This window comes from Heliangelus exortis, chromosome 1, assembly GCF_036169615.1.
Source record: "Heliangelus exortis chromosome 1, bHelExo1.hap1, whole genome shotgun sequence".
Lineage (NCBI taxonomy): Eukaryota > Metazoa > Chordata > Aves > Apodiformes > Trochilidae > Heliangelus > Heliangelus exortis.
Window position 1 is genome coordinate 12,809,492 of NC_092422.1, and position 18,229 is coordinate 12,827,720.

An 18,229-nucleotide genomic window follows, 5' to 3' on the forward strand; every position below is an offset into this window, starting at 1 on the left:
TTCCCTTGGGGTGATAATCCTACAAGATGCCTTGATGTTTACATTGGCTTAATATAATTTCACTTTCATTTGTCCTATAACAAATTCCACTGACATTTAATCTTAAAAATGTCTATGATATGACTTTTACCAAATATTAACTTAAAATGTTTTTATTAAATTTAAAGCATTTTGTAAATAGTATTGGAAAACATATTTTGGACTGAGCAAATTAATTCTTTATTGAAAGCAAGCAGGAACATGAACTCAACAGAATATATTTATATTCTGTATAACCAATGTCTGTCACAGTCCTGGTCTAGTAGTCAGCTTCATATGTAAATATACCATCATATCACCAGGGAACTCTCAACAAGCAAGCTCTTTCTGAAAATTTCCAGCCAAGCTGCCTCCTTTGTTCCTGATGAACTTTGTAACATCTGAGCCTTTGCTTTTCTAAGGCCTCTTAATTATCCATGGACTGGGAATTACCGGTCCTGATACAGGAGCAAGAAAGACAGTCTGAAATGTGGCTATGTGATTCATGTCTTCCAAGCTCCAATTGACGTAAAGTTTACGCAGGTAGTGATGGAGACTTTGGTGTTGATTAGAAGGCTTTATTTCAGTGTTTTAAGCCCTGGATTTTCAGTTAGACAGTATTTTTTTTCCAAGATTATAATGAGTTTTTTATAGAAATCCTACTCAGTGATACTTATCTCACTTCATTTATTGATTTCATAGCTTTGGCACCTTGAGGAGTCTTATTAGCAGTCTACTTGCACATTAGGCCAAAATCCTTCACTTTACTAAATCTAAAGAAAAATATTTCCTAAAAATACTATCTCAAACTGCATAAGTATATCTGTTCTTTGTAGGTCAGATATGCTATTTTTTCTTTCAGACCAGACATGTGAGACAATAGCTTAATTTCTTACTCCCTTCAATTCCTGCTCTTCCAAGTCTATGCAGAGCATCAGAATTGCTTATCACAGTTATTTCTTCCTTAACTGTGACCATGTTCCTTTTTCTTAAGAAAAGGGAAAACTAATCCTCTTTTTACTTGCCAGTGACCTGGGCTTTCCTCTAATATATGTTAATGTAGGAAAAAGAAATATTATAGCAGAAACTCTTTTGCAGCAAGTCACATTCCTTTCCCCTAAGCAGTGTAGTCACTGCAGAGACAAAAATTTCTGTTACACTGCTTTGTGAAGGATATAAGCAATCATCTGTTTCATGTTGGTACAGGTGCCCTCATATATATCTTATGATGGAAAAGGGAATTGAGGGAGTGATAAAGGAAGAAAACACTTTGATATCAGCATCACAATATCTATGCTAAAAGCTTCGCTTCTTAATTATTTTAATATAAAAAATTTAAAAATCTTTGCAGTTTCATACAAGTTTATCCTAAGTGCCCAAAAAAAAAACCCATTAATGATAGTAAGTGGTATCACTGCTGAAAAGACCACATTTTATTTAATCTAATTCAAACTTCTTGCACACTAGCATTGACAAAATTGTATAAGTACTTATGCTTCAAGTATTGACAAATTCCTTTGGGAACCAGAACCATGAGACACCCTGTCTATCCATCCTGACACTTCTAGATAAAAAATTGATTAAGATTCACTGGATAGTGGCTGTTTTAACAAATTTTCTACAATCAACACATAGAATAAAGCAAATTTCAAACCAATACATTATCTATAATCAGCATATAGAATAAAAGAAAATGCAAACTAATTTGGTGAAAATTCTGGGGAAACCTAAGTAACATGCAGAAATTGAAAACTGTATCTGCTAGTTAATTCTGTAGAACAAGAATTTAAATTTGTTAGCAAAATTACTCGCTGCACATTATATATGTCAACTTTATTTTAGATCACTCTTTTTTTTACATGTTGCCATTAGGGAAAATTCATATCCTCCATATACAAATAAATAAATTAATAAATTTAAAAAGAAATCTCTCAGTCTGCATATTTTGTGAAGAAACCAGAATAAGAACAGGACATGAAAAAAACCTCCACAAATGGTAGACCTTCAATTCTAAATTTTAAAAATAGAGTGCAGATCTTTGTCAAGTTGTCTTGTTATGCAAATGAATTCTGAAGAACATAGTATATTCTGAATAACTTCATTTTATTTTCCTGTACTGAATCACCAATGAAGCCACCAAACTGCTCCAAACAAGCCAGTTGAATTTTTGTGAGGTCCAAATTTATATCTGTGTGAATAAATAGATACCTTTCATCTGAATTCATTTTAAAGTCCTTTTGAGCAGCACCTTCAGCTGTATTGTTTTACTGTAGCAAGTGACTATATTCTGGTCTGTATTCTTGGGATTAAAATGTAAATACATGGTTTAAAAAATTCCTCATTCTAGGATGAAGATAGTCAGGGCTGGAATAAAAGCCCAGAAAATTAATATGATTTTCAAACTGAGAACAACTGAATGCAGCTTGAATATATTCCCTAAGATAATTTAAGAGTAATCCATTTTTAAGAGTTAGAACTTTTTTACAAGATTTATAACTGTATTTAAATCAATAACTTTTTGGGTTTTTTTAAAAAAAAGATGAAAAGATGCTCTTCTTAATGAATTTAGTGCAGCTTTCGTCTTTTTATAAGCATTAAAGGATTCTTAAATCACCCAAGAGTCTCTAAAAGTGCTACCCAGTCATCCAAAAGATCAGATGACAGACACAATAGTAAAGCCAGGAGTACATTATTTCATTAAATCTAGAGCAGAAATTAAACTATATGCCTTCATGTATTACATATAGAATTTTCATGCTCTTTCCTGTATTATTGCATAGAAAGCACCTTTCTGATTATACTTAATGCCATGTGTTTGCCCCATATATGTGATATCAATGTCTTTGTCAGACTGTTGAAACTGTAACCCTCAGTTTTTATGTGTGATAATTCTACCATGTTGCTGTGCATTCTGTTTGTCCATATGGCCAGTGAATGTTTGCCAAGTATTCCTGAAGAAACAAGAAATAGAAGAACAAATAAGTACAGATGTGAGATTATTTCATTATTATAATAATCAAGACTTTAAATATTGCACCTTAAATGTTATATTTTTCCCATGCTTGTTTTGCAAGCAATTCTTTTACTGAGATAAACCAATATATTTATACAATAAAGTGCCCTTCATTCATGACTCAATTCAGAGCATATCCCTGTCATTGTGATCTGGTTTCACATTTTAAAACACCTGTGTAACAAGTTTGTTTTACCTTGATAGGGCCAGGTTATGTAGGTGAGTTTTAAGAGCTGTCACTTAAAAGTTGCTATAGCTTTTTAGCTAAAGGTTCCCTATGTAGCAGAAGTTGTCATAACTCTTTCATTTTTCATGAAACTTTCATTAAAAACATATCAGTTTCCCAGAGAACTTAAAATTGTCATGCAAAAAGAATGCAACGAGAAATAAGTTTATCTTTTTTATGATGTTATCATTGCTTGGCTCCAGCTATTCCATAATCTGTTTCTGCTTTACCAACCGTAACTTTTAATATTATTTTTTAACAGTCTGATCCAACAGGCACAATAATACCTAATTGTGATAATGAGAAAAACAACAATCTCGCACTTTAATGATGAAATTTTGGTGTATATTTTTCCCTGTTTATGAAACAGAGAAATCAGCAGGTGAATATAATTTCTGTGTTACACTATTATACAAGCAGGTGAAGAGCATTGAGGAAAAGAGAAAGAAGAAAGAATGATAAAGTTGAGTGAAGGAAAAAGCTGTGCTGTACTCTGTTGAAAAGACAATGCCATAAGGGAAAAAATTAAATATTAATGAAAATACTTATTTCCCAGAGGCCTGGCCAGCAAAGAATGCTGAACGAGATAATTCACTAACCAAAGGAACACGGTGACTGAAAAGCAGATTATCATTGAAGTGAAAAACAAAGGCAGCTGACATTAATAATTAATTGAGAAGGTTTCCTGTGGAGGTTTAGATGAGCTACAGGCGCTATGTGTAAAGTCACCTGACTACCAGATTTTTATGTTCTGTTTCAGAGACATTTACATTAACATGTACACCTGACATTAAGTTTACCTGGAAGGAAATACAATCCTAATTGGGAATTTTTATCTGTGTTGAAAGTTGTACCTTTTGTGTTTATAAAGTAAAGCTGGCAAGTTACACTTTTAGATTATTGCAGGAATAGCTATCAACACCTAAACATCTCTATATGTATGCCATACACCTTTAACCCTATATACAAGGGCAAGACTGACAAAGATGTTCAGAGAGCAGTTGAAATGGAATAAGCCAGAGAGAACCTTCTCTTACATTATGAAATTGGCTTTTGGGCAACTGTGTTACCTTTCCCTCTGCTCACTTAGTGTAAATGTTCTAAAAGACAGTGTCCTGCCTCCCAAAACAGCAACTGTCATGTAACTAAACTGAATATAATCTGAAGGAGTGATATTGGCTCCAAAAGGGGTTTAATTAGGCAACAAAGCCAAATTCTCCGTTGTCTCATTGCTGTGCCCTGTGAAATTTTTTTCGTCGCTATGGATCAAAGGGGGCAGAAGATTCCTTGGGCTCCAAGAAGAGGATCTCAAAGGCCTCCTAAACAGACCTGACTAATTAAGTGATGTGCATGTGCCAATGAATGCTTTTCAAGTCAAAGGGCAGGAGAATGCTCACGTCCACAAGTAACCAGTTGAAGTGCCTCAGATATTAGGCTGAGTTTTCAGTCATTTGAACATAAAATCTCTAAGTTTTGGTGTACTGATATTAGGATACTATCAAAATGATAGCTAAGAACAAAGTAATCAAAGATGTAATGCACCAAGATATTTTTGTGAGTCGTGGGTAAGAGAGGAAACAAAAATGTGAAGAGTGGTAGGAGAGGTTAAGTGTGAAAAACCTGTTCTGTAAAAATGGTGGTTGTTTCAAATGTATTGGTAGATTCTTTGCCTAATATGTGCATTGGCAGAAAATGGAATCTATTTCAACCCATTTTTAAAGTACTAAACATGCCTGAATTTCTAGAGCATATTATTATTTTGTTCTGGGCTTTTTATCAAATCACAAATTTTTCACACCAAATAACAACATTCAGGTTTCAGGAAAAGAAGAACACATGCCAAGCTATATGTTTTCAGCAAGTTTGCTGTGAAAGATATCTGTACTATCTTCTAAGTTTGGCTTTTTGGAAATTTAAAGCCTCAGTACACATACAGCTTTTGGGGTAATATCCATCCATATACCCAAAGTGCTGCCACAGACATTTCAGCTATAAGCACAAGTAACTCCTGGAACAAGATCCCTCTGAGTATCTGTCAGGCTACCTACCCCTGTGCATATAGAGTTCCTTGGACTAGACTTTTAATTGCATTAGAAGCAGCTTTGTCTTTTGAATTTTCTATCCTATTATTTCAAGGCATTTTAAATTTTCCTAACAGAGATTTGTCTTTGTCTCACTAGGCTAAGCTCTAATGAAGAAACGTCAGTGTTGCTAACAATTGCACAAAGAAGGACTGAAGACCTTTGCGACCAATGATGTGGTTGTCATGGAAACTGTTTCTGTTTCTGTCACTCACTGGCTGTCTTTCAGGTAAATCAAAACAAAACCCAGAAAACTGCTTATTTTTTTCAAGGCTATTAACTGAAAACAGAAATAGGAAGATATAAAAGCCTGCCAGAGAAAATAAAAATAATTTTTTAAATTATTTTCCTAAGTGGTGAAATTGTAAAAAGGTATACAAAGGGATTTACAAGTGTTGGCTATCTGCCTTTAATTTGTGCATAACTCTGAATAACACTGAAAGAGATGACAGCTACATATTCCATTTGAAAAGACTATGACAAACTTATTATTATGTAAAAAAAAAATTAGAAAATTATTAATTAGCACAGTTCTTTTCTGAAGACTAACCTGTGAGAATGTTTGCTTTGGCATTGTGTTCTGGATTTTGGAACTAGTTATTTCATTGGTTTGTTTTTTCTTATTTTTTGTATGTTTTATTGATCATTATGATTTTTGTTTGTGTGGTAAGTTTATTTTTTTTTTTGCAGATGTTTTACTTGGCATTAGTTTGGTTGCCTTTACCTTTGCAAGTAATAGAATGAATTAATCAATAGTCATTGAAGTTCTCACATGAGAATTTTTGTAATTTGATAGCATATCATCTCTGATCTCTTGTGGCTGCCCCATTTTCTTAATGCTGCCCCTTATACTGCCTCTCAGTAGTTTCTAAGCTATACTTTTCTCAGATTCTTCCAAAACTTATTGATTCTGCCTCGTTGCAAGATCAAATTTGCTAAAATTAAATGAAAGCAAATGTTATATTTTTTTTTATAATACTATGATATTAGATACAGTATTTTAATACAGGGAAGTACCTGTGGATGTCAACATACATACATCAGATGCATACATGAAACATCCTGATCTAATCACATCTTTCTCATGCCGCTTCATTGTCTTATATTATCTAAGTTTAGGACTTTAGGACTTTTGGATAGGGTATATTTGTCTTTTTTCTCAGGCACATTGTCAATCCTGGTAATATCGGTATTTTTACAATTCTAGTACTAGTGTCTATTAATGTAATATTCATTTTTTAAGTTAAAATTGTATTTTTATTGTTACATTTTCCAAAAATGTGGTTGTTAATTTCAGAAGTATTTCAGAAATTAAAATCTAGAAGTTCTTCTTAAGAACTATATCTTCCACCCAGCAAACTTTAAGAGTTATAAGTCAATATCTGACAGCAGGTATTACACAGTGAAATTAATTTAACTGAACTTGTAGTTGGTTTTACAAAGCTAAAATCCCTTTATCCTCAACTGCTGTTAAACAGAATACCTCTAAGTAGTAGAATTTCTCCAAATAGATTTATCTGACTCTGTACAACACAATAACATGTTGCAAATTTTTTGAGAAACATTTCATATGCTGGAAATTCTGTATACTAATACTGCACATGCAGGGATGAGTTTCAGTTATCCTTGTTTAAACCAACATCTTGCAAATGGTTTAGAGCATTAGCACTTCCCTGATCTGCCATAGCATTAAAATGCATAACTACTTTGGAATTTAAACTGAAAGTCAGTTTTTACAGAAGTATTTCATTTAACATAATACCCTGGAAACCCTTGGCAGTGATTCAGCGTGATGTTTAAACTTAAATGACCATTCCTCTCATCTGCTAATTTGCTACTTATATCCGGTGGTTTCTAAAGTATTCCTCTTTTCTTACATTTCATTTTGATTTGTGATTCTTCAGGATTCTTATATGTTTATTACACACTAATGGAGTAGATTTAGACTCCTGTAAGATATACTTCTTTACTGCAGTACTTGTTTTCATGTGCTGTTGAATTAACATGATAAAGTGTATTTTTCTTATATGTAAAGAAAATTTTCAAATTATTTTATTAATAATCATTATACATTAGGAAATTTAATGCTGAAAATTAAGTGCTGAAATTAACCAAAGATTTAAAAAATTGGTTTAAACTTGTTTTAATTAGATCTTCAACATATGTAGTAATTTATAGTCTCCATATCTTTCACATTTGGTAACCCTATGCTGTATTTTGAGCTGTTTTTATATTACAGCACTCAGGGGATCATGTGCACATCTGCAAATAGTTTGAAGAGTTGGTGGAATTCAAGGTGGTAGCCTAGTAAGTTAGATGCCTGTTCTTAATGATAGAGCAATAGATATTGATGCTGCTTCAGGAAGATACATTTCATTCAATTCCTGTTGTTCTGGGCTGTGTTAAGATTCAGTACTTATCCATTTAGCCATCAGATGAAGGGGTCTCTCTTAGCAGCAGCCAGTGTTTGGAAGAGAGTACTACATTACTGCATTGATTTTGCAGTGGTGAAGGAAATAATCCAAGAAGTGAACAGATGACCTCTCTAGTTTGTGTATACAAATACCCTGGTATTTTGGGTTTTGCTTATGCATGAATGTATTCAAGTGTGCTTAAACTGTATGAAAAATATTTTTAGGTGAAGAAAAATGTATGAACGTATTATTTTCTGAATTCAAGATTGCCAGCTGAATTATGTTTTTTATTCAAGTTTATTTTAGTGTAAGCAAAAGGTATCTGGGTCTAGGGCACACAGTTATATTCTTACATTCTCAGAAAGATTGATAAGTAACAGATGCAAAGAAGGTCTCAAGATTGGTGTTATGTTGCTTCTTATGGCACACTATTGCCCTTCAAGCCAACATGAAGTGGAAGAAAAATTAAGCTGTCATTTTAGATGTTGCATCCACCACATTTCTAAAATGACAGTTTGAAAAAATACTTATTTTGGGGGGCTGTCATTTATTTGTTTGTTTGCTTGTTTTTTCTTCCTGTGAGGACCTCAAACTATAAGCTAAAAGAGTGCCACGGGGGAACTCTCAACCTGAAATTCTGAGGAGCCTTTCGTATCTGATCTTGTTCCATAATACCTGAAGTGAGTTTAGAGGTGACCAGTTAGAATTTAAATCAAGTTGATCAGAATTTTATCCACTGGTAATTTTTAACTTTCTTGAGATCTTATATATACATTTAGTTAAAAATTACATGTTCAGAGCCTTTTAACAGGTGCAATTGTGATTTTTCAGTGGAAAACCATAGAATGATACCAAGTATGGCATCAGCAATTTTGTCTTCTAGATTATTTGGTCACCTATGTGTTAGTCATTTGCAATCATGACCTTATGATTTGGACCACACTATCTGAATGTTCTTGGGATTTGACTGTTCTGATTCCTTGTAATCACTGGTAAATCTGCTTTTATATATATAGTAAAGACTATTTTTGGTTCACACAAGGACCAGCTAAGTACAGAATCTTTTCTTTGTCTGGAGATGCTAAGGTTTCAAGCACTGATTTCTCAGAGAAGTTGGTATTAAATATTGCTGACAGACATTGATTTCAGACAACACTCCCTAACCCTGGAATGAGACAAACAGGTATTTCTCTCTGTTTTCAAAAGAAAAGAAATACTGGTAAAACATAACAAATTCACATCAGATCACCAGATAACTTCTAATGGAAAAAGTAAGGCTGTGGGTTTCATTTGCGGATGTAAAATACTTGACAAAAGCCAATTTGAAAGTACAGCTCCTGTCATTCTTTTTAATAATTATTGCTGCATGTGACAGGCTATTTCAAAGTTTAAATATAAGTTAAAGATTACATAATAGAGTGAATGGCATTTATAGAGCTCTGATTCTGTTTTCATCTAACATATATCCCATATGGCTTTTTGTTCCTCTGCCCACTTATCTACCTCTTCTGTATTGTTACCTGCCTCTGAGTAGTGCTATCATGTGAAGCCTTGCTGCTTTACTTATACCCATAATTCTATTGATGCCATGAATTTTAAAGTCCATAAAGAAAAGGAATCTCATTTTTACTCAATTAATATGCAGCACTATTCAGAGGCACTACCTCTGGGACTCAATGGTCAGTTCTCATAATGCCAAGAGTGTAAACACTTGTCTTTAAACTCATCGTTATGTACAGTTAATTTATTTTCACACAAAACATTCTCACTCTCAAGCAAAGACCCCCTAAAAAGTGATTTTTTTTCTCTGTATCCTTCAGCATGGTACTCAAAATTAAAACCAGGACTTTTTCTGAACAGTTGCTTGCTAGAATCAGATAAGAATGAACACTTCGAAAACTGTTCTTAAGTAGGAGAGCATATGTGGAACAAACACAAGTGTCCTGTCTAGTTTTGACCTGCAGCTGGCAGTGATCTGAGGTGCTTCCCATCTTTTATTATGTTCATCTGATATAACTCCATCTGGTTACTTGGAGGCTTTTAGAAATTTTCTCTAACATCTGCACTTATCAGCTTCCAAAATGCATCTCAAACATGCTCAATATGTGACTTTCAGAATTCCAGAAGCCCCTGATTAAAATTCATAGCCTAAGGTTCATAAACTCATCAAGCAAACTGTATAAAATTTGCATACCACTCTGAGTGCCAGGAATGTTTCTTGTTTTTATTCCTCCCCCTTTTAGACAATTTCTACATCCAGTATGTGAAAGGCTGCTTCTCTGCCAAATGAATGATGAACACACAAATGACCAGTGTTTATCACTGATAAGCCTATACAATTACCCACTTTCCCCCCACCCCTGGCCCTGCACTGATGACAGTCTAGCAAATACCATGCAGCTTTGTCACCCTTGGTAGCTGAGCATAAAAACCCTGAGACACAACCCTAGATAAGTCCTAGTGCCTGGGGACTTTCATGTTCTCAGTCTTCCAAGTAAAATGGAAAAGTCAGAACACACTTAACCTTTCTACAGAAATATGCATCCTGAAATATTACATTTTGCAGACAGTGCAAAGCAAGAGAACAATTAGTCAGTGCTGAAATCCAAGGTAGACCTATCTTCTCATTCTTGGATTCAGTGCTTAATTGAATTGGGGAGGAAAGTACTAAACTTCTAAATGTTGCTCTTTATATAATTCTTAATTATTAAATTATTTACTGCTGCCAGAATCCCAAAGTGCTGAGGGACTTTTAGTATATACATAAGAAATTATATGAAGACCTTCTCCCTCTTTGAATGTTTTTCTATGATTAAAATTTCTGAAATAAATTATTTAGGTTTTTATATGTTGATAGGGCTAGATAATGATGGCTGTCATGGTTTAGACCCAGCTGGTATCAACCAGGCCTCTTCTCACTCACTCCCAATTAATCAAGACAAGGTCAGGGAGATTTTCACTCCCCAGTTACAGTAACACACTAAAACCAGACAGATTCAATTTGGGGAGAAAAAAAATAAAATTAATCTATCAAAGTAACAGAAAGAGAAAACATAACCAGATCTTATACTACCTTCCCCCCACCCCTCCCTTCTTCACAGGACTGGATCCCCATCAGCAGCACAAGGGGATGGGGAGTGGGGGTTTAGGGCTCCCCACACATTCCTGCCACTCCTTCCTTCTCTGGGGATGACTCCTCACAGCCTTCCCTCACTCCAATGTGTGGTCCCTCTCATGGGATAGAGTCCTTTCAGAACCCTTCCAACATGAGTCCCTCCCACCCGGTGTAGTCCCTCAGGAACACACTGCTCCAGGGTGGCTGCCCACAGAGTCACAGCTGCTTTGGGAACTGTCGCCTCCCCTGGCATGGGCTCCTCCACTGCTGCAGATCCACATGGTCCTTCTGGACCACCATGCTGCCCCATGGTCCTCTGTGGCTACAGATCCACTTCTGCCTCACCATGGTCCTTCAGGGAGTGTTCCACCGTGCTCCTCCGTGGGCTGCAGGGACAGCCTGCCATCTCAACATGGTCTGCTGTGAAATCTCTGCTCATGAACCTTCTGTCCTTCCTTCCTCACTGACTTTGGTATCTCTCCTCTGGCATTGCTCTCAGCTCCTCCTCTGTCCTGCAAGTATTTTTTTTTGGTTCCGTTTTCCCTTTATTGTATATGCTATTCGCAGAAGTTCACCCAGCTTCCAAAATCTCCTTGGCCTTGGCCAGAGGCAGGGCCAGAACTGGAGCCAAGAGAGCTTGCAGCAGCTTCTCACAGGAGCCACTCCTGTAGCCCCTCCACTTCCCAAAATCCACTGCAAACAGGATGCTCATATGCAATATATGGTGCTTCAACCTGCAGGATATTAGGCCAACACCAGATGCCTTTCCTGTAGAATTGAAATAATTGAAATAGGCCTTTTCTCTAGGCCTTTTCAGGGTTCAGACAACAGTAAATGAAATTTAAAAAGGGAAAAAAAAAAAAGCATTGTCATGTATACGAGAATTAAAGTAAGGATTAGTATTTCATGACATAACAATACTAACACATCTGCTAATAAAATTGGCATTCTAGAACATGGTTTAATTATCCATATAACTATACTTTCTCAGTTTAATAGACTTAAGTTTGTTCATTAAAAAATTTCTATCATAATAAGCTCTTATCAATAGTACAAACAATTGTCTAGTAAAATATTACTTAGATTAGTTCCATATCAGAACTGGGATGACAAACCTTTTTCTAGAAAAAATGCTTGTGATACCCACTTAAAAATAGTATTCAGTCATTCTATTGTCATCATCAATTTGGAGAAACCTTAAACTGCATAACTGCCTTTATTTTTGTGGTTCCTCTTTGGTGGTAAGTGCTGGTGTAACAAACTGTTTAGAGTCAACCTTCTGCAATCTGATGGATTTAAAATATTTTCTGTTTCATGACATGTGATACTAAATCATATATTCTTTACTGATAGATTTATACAAAAATATAATGATGCAGTATTTTGGGATTCAGATAAAATTTTACCTTTTTGTCTGGCAGTTTACAAAGAAATACCTCTGGATTTCGAGATTACACAATAGTGTAGTGACTCTATTACTTCTCTTCATATATACTGTTGGGATTAAGTCCCAAAATTATACTCCAGAATTCTCATCTTCACCTGGAGTCAAAATGTCAGTCAGTATTATGAATTTGTAATGGTTTAAAGTGTTTGCTCATCCCTCACCATCTTTGTTGTTAAAATATTAAAGAATAAATCTCTCATAATTAAATTCCATCACTTGAAGAAGAGGATTGAAATAAAACTTTTAAAGTTGCGCTTTAAGGTCCGGATAGTACTGTTAAGAAATTGTCACAAAGAACAGGAAAAAAAAGCAACCATGCAGGCCCAGATTAATCTCATTTAACTTGAGTGTTTAAACTGAAAAGTCTGAATTAGGGAACAATTGCTCTCCTTCCCTATATAGTCAATGGAAAAAGACAGCCACTTATAAAAAGTAGCCAAATCCATCTCAATCTGAATTAATTTCTGGAATTTTGCACTAAACCAGCCTAATTTCTCACATTAAGGATATGAAGTTAGACCCCTTTGAAGTTTTTGGGTGATTATAGAACCTAGAGAGAAAGTACATTTCTGGACAGATATTAAATACCCCTAACAATGGCAGATATAATATCTTTATATATATATATATATTTAGTCCTAAGGCAGTGTATGCACTGTACCTGCAAAGCTATCCTAAAATAGAAGTGAAAGCTTTGACCGAGAAGGATGAAAAGTTTTGAGTTTTGGGTCAGCAATAAGTGCCCAGACTACAGGTAGAATATGAATGCTACTTCATCCTGGCTGTGGGATGGCTCAGCATCAGGAAAATGCTCTTGCCATTGGGTTGCTACAGAAAGATCCCTGATCCCCAAGCAGCTTCCTGACTGCTAGTGCCTTTAGCAATAACAGCAGGTGGTGAATTGCATTATTTGCTCCTGAGCATATTCAGGAACTTTGTCCTTACATTGCGGTACCTCCAGTTGGGCACCATATGCAGCAAGGCAATGCATCTCTAATCTGTCACTGAAGAGAGGCTCACACAGTTAATATTTAATAGAACACTTTGATTACTAGGAAAGCCAATCTGTTCTATTTGGTAAATGTTGCTTTTTTTTACACCAGAGTAACGTAAAACTTTGTATCCATGGCAAACAAGGTCATAGAGTTTGTGTAGAGACAAATTTAGTGTAACCACTAGAACAAACCACCAAACCTGCCTCTCAGCTACTGTGGAAAATGTCTATCTTCAGATAAAAGTTCAGCTTAGCAGAATCATGTAGAACAGCCTTTTAGCTTTATTCAGCATAGTGAAAGATGCCATCTGCCAACTAAAGGCAGCACTCAGGACACATGGGTTTAATTCCTAAAGGCTGTTTCTTATGGCTGGGTAGCAAGATTTTCTAAGTAGTTCTTAGTACTTTCCCCAGATACTGCATGTCTTCCTTTTCTAACTACTATTGTGGATGACACTTCACCAGAAGTCTTTATTTCTAGGACCCTGTGCTTCTTTCATCTGTACTAGAGGAAATTCAGCAGTTGTACAACACATTGCAGAAGTGATAAGGTCTTTTTATTCGTAATATTTGTAATCCATTCAATGAAGTGACTGTCATTTCCCCCAAATGTTCTTCCAAATGACCACTTCACATGATCAGAAGTAATAATAATGCTGGGTCTCACCAAGAAGCTGAGTCTGTTTTGCCTTTCTTATAGTGCCAGACATGTGCATAGAATAGTTAGCTCATAATGCAGAATAATTTCCATTTTCAGTGCAGCACTAATGCTATGACAAATACATAATAAAATAAGTCATTAACTTCATTTCAAAAAGTCATTAGAAACTAGAACAATGTTTCTTAAGCATTGGCCTGGCCTTTCCTAATAGGAATGCAATAAAAAGGCAGTGAAACCTCTAAAATGATGACAAATTCAGCTTTGAAATTAGATGCAGTTTTCTAGTAATGAGGTTAAAACAATATTGGAACAGCCATACTAGGAGAGGTGGTTATGACAATGCTTCAAGTTGAAAAGGAAAATTAAATGTCTTTTAAATAAAATGTTTTATCAAGTTTCTAACAGAAATTCTAATCAGGATGTGAATGAATGTGTGTGTGTGTGCCTGTGTTGAACAGAATATTACTGGGTTGTCTTCTAAATAACTTTGGATTGCATTAATCCCTATGTTCTTTTTTTTTTTTTTTTTTTTTTTTTTTTTGTCTTCTATTCCTTGAGGGTTAATTGAGAGCATAATAAGCTTTCTATTACTCTATTCCACAAGGCCAGAGAGAATTTTCTCAATGTGATATCAAAGTGTCAGCCTAGGTGTCTTCATGAACCTTTCTGGCTTTATTTTCATAGAACCAGCCGAGTAAGACAGAACAACCAGATTTTTGATTCATGTCCAGTTACTGTTTCAAGCCACGGCACAAGCCACTTTTAACTCTAAGAAATGCCAAGCTCAAAACCTCCTCACAGAATCAGAATCATACAGCAGTATGAAAAACCTAATTGCTGATAATTTTTGCCTGAAATGTATTTATTTCTCAGTTCTCATTTCCATCTTCGGGTAGCAAGTATATTATTGGAAAAGTTCCTATTCCCTTGAAACTTCCAGACTTTACTTTTTTCTGGTTAAATTTTCCTGCCAGACTTCTTCGGGTGGTATAACTTAAATGTGTCTCTTCAGATTTTACTTAGTGTGGTCAGATACATTTGGTGATAAGATACTGAACTGACAAACCACAGGTCACACATTTGGGGTTAATGAAACCTCCCTGCTCATTGACATGCAAAAGGATGAAATGTGTGTATATATTGTTCAGTGCTAAGACTGTAGGAGGCAGAGTTTATTGAGCTCTGTACAGTGCCATGACTGGTAGCTGCTTTGCTCAGTGGATTGCTTTGATAGGTAGGTTTTTCCCTATTAAGTGCAGTGGTGTAAAAATGCTAATACTGAAGAACATATCCTGTGCTACTGGCTTTTATTCATCCTGGTTATCTGTGCTGTGTACTGGAGACACTTTCAGTAGTGGTTTTATTTATTCCACTGTATGTACTAACTTCAATGCTGGGTATGTAAAGTTGGTGATTAAACACCCTACCAACTGATTTTGTTTGACATTTTTGTGTAGTTTTGTCTTGGGGGAGTTAAGGAGTTGTACAGTTTTTATTTTTCTTAACTTAGCATCACTACAGCTGATGAAACTCATGGCTTTAGTGGGTTAAACGGTTCATGTAGCATTGATGCCCAGTAGGGTGTAAACCCTGTGTAGAGTGCACCGTGGCCTGTGCTCCTAGTGTTTGCCCTTAATATGGTGTGCAACTGTGAAAAAGAGTGTTTTAGTCACAACACTATAGGCAGTATCAAGTTAGCTCAGTACAAAGCTGTAGGTGGTTTGCTATGGGTCACCACACAGCCATTTACAGTATCATCTTTGCTCAGCACAGAAGTGTAAGTGATAGTATTTAAACTCCCTATAGCACCATGAGCAATAGCATTCTCATCTTGTCCAGGAAGAAATGTGAAGACAGGCATTCTGACTGAGCCTGTGATGTAAGCAAGTCAGGTAAGGATCATAAGCTGTAAGAGGGAGTGGCATAATTTAAATTAGCACTGATTTTTAAAGTAATTAAAAAAGAGCCATGGTTCACAGAGTCATCAGATTTCAGATTAAAAGAATGAGTACATTTGTAAATATCTACTGATATGAGCATCAGAGTAATTTACCAGTCCTTAATCCCTCTCTGGAGATGCTGCTTTTCCATAGGTGTTGTGGAAACTATTCTTATGTCATAGATGGGAACAGGAGGTCTTAAGGCTGCTTAAAGAACCGCTGACAAATATATTAGCAAAAGTTGATTTTAACATAGATTTATGAAAGCACATGAGTTGGATGGCAAAGTTCACTCTACTACTTACTGTGCTGAAGGTACATGTAGGGATTGGAATAGGATTGCAGTGGTTTACACAGGGATAAGAGGAAATTATTTATATAGGCATTGGGGAGATTGAGTCAGACCTGGTCTGGAGTGATTTGAGTCTAGTTCTAGATTTGGTCAACACTTTGTAACTGTAGGGTTTAGGTGTAGGGATTTCAGTGTAGTATTTTGACACATAATTATGGGTCTGGTGTGATTTGAATAGCAGCAACTTTAATTGATTGGCACTCACAAAAATAAGTTTGTATGATTACCTAGCAGTACTCAATTAATAGCAACTCTTAATCAATAATCAGCAGTTTGTTATGATCAAACACAGTGGTTCAGTTAAACATTCAAGAAAGTTTCAGAGTAAATTGCTTACACACACACACAGATAAAGAAGTTAATCTATGTTTATAAATTTTGGTACCAAATGATTTTCAAAGTCCACAAAATGGAGTTTCATTGAAATATATTTCTGCTTGATCCATAAGATTGAATTACAGCAAATTACTATAATTTGATCCTTTTGTGGCAAAATGAAAACTACTGAACATGCTTTTCCTTTGGATATATGAAGTTTCTTTGTGAGGCACAGGTTAGCAATATGCTGCTACCCTGAAGAGCTCCAAAGGGACCCATTTCAGGATTTATATTTATGGGGTCACAAGATCATTGGCTTTGGTCAGTATTTTTCTGTTGTGACCACGATTTGAATTAGGTCTTTGGGAACTTTCAGAGCAGGCTTATGATCCAAGCAGGAGGAGTGTCAAGTATTTTTCCAAGACAATAGAGTTCCAGGTGCATTAATGGAGTGCCTGATCACTCTTTTTCCACTAGGGCAAGAAAGTACCCAATTGCTTCAACTCACTGTGCCAGTGGACAAGGTCAGCACCAGATTGCCTCAGCCTACTGCATTTGCTATTGAAACAAGGACATGGTTGGACCTGTTGTGGAATGTTAGAGAGGTTTGGAGAATGTTGGAGAATATTCCTGAATATTCTCGAAGAGATAGGAGGTACGACCCCTTTGCTATGCCCAACCCCATGTTTGGGAGGCCAATTAGATCGGCCCATACTCCGGTGCTACCTGCACCAGGGATTCGCTGTGCTACAGGTAAACACACCGGGTGTCCAATAAAAAGTTATGTTGGTGGCTGGGGTGTGGTCACGGAAGCACTATATAAGCAAAAGTTGCTGCGCAATAAACCAGAAGTTCATTTATCAACCATATTGGTTGCACGCATTTTCTTTGCCGCTCCCGCATGGACCCAATGCTTTATTAACTAAATCAAGTACAATGTTGGCTGGTGTTGACATTACAGCATGGCTCAGTAAGCAGGGGTGTCTGCACTATAACATCTTAAAAGAGATGCTTGAGGTAGATGACCAGAGCAGCTGGTGTGAACATTTTTCCCTAATTCCCCAACTGTTGTTCACTTGCTATTGAAGCACTAACCTGCTGAAGAAGTTAAAAATAAAAAACCTCTCACAAAGGATTTTAGAATGGAAAATATACAACAAAAAAGTTGAATGAAAACATGCTGAAACAGTGGAATGAATACCTTTACCTTATAGATAATTTATGCTAAGGTATTATAAAATTATGTTGTTATAAAAAAGGAAAAAAATGAAATGCAGATACATAATGTCCTCCTTGCCTCCTGGGTACAGGAAACCTTACATCTGTGAAGAGTTTGTGTCTGTGTCTTTACTGAAGAGCATCTGACTCGTGAGAAATGGATTTTATAGCATATTAGTGCCTCAGAACTGTAGGAAAAAAAATAACACTACAGAAATATCAAAAGTTAACCAAGTACTTTTACTTATCCATTATCTTTAACTTCTTTCATGAGAAATAAATGATCAAGAACCAACAGTTATGGACATTATTGTGCAATTTTTTTTTTCTCTCCTTTGGTTCTTTATGCTCTTTGTATTTCAAAACTTCACTTGTAGAATTTTTTAAGCTTTGTGTAAAGGTGTTGAGTACTGATAATGTGACAGACAAATT

At 35.7% G+C, this 18,229-nt stretch overlaps 1 protein-coding gene across 2 annotated transcripts in view; it reads left to right on the forward strand.

Annotated features, from left to right (window-relative positions):
* Positions 1 to 18,229, forward strand: part of CNTN5 (contactin 5) — a 590,995-nt gene that overhangs the window by 271,878 nt on the left and 300,888 nt on the right. For both annotated transcript variants that reach the window (XM_071734290.1, XM_071734300.1), the window contains exon 3: positions 5,438 to 5,567. In XM_071734290.1, coding sequence (XP_071590391.1) covers positions 5,510 to 5,567 — 58 coding nt within the window. In that variant the 5' untranslated portion in view covers positions 5,438 to 5,509. The remainder of the gene's footprint in view (positions 1 to 5,437; positions 5,568 to 18,229) is intronic.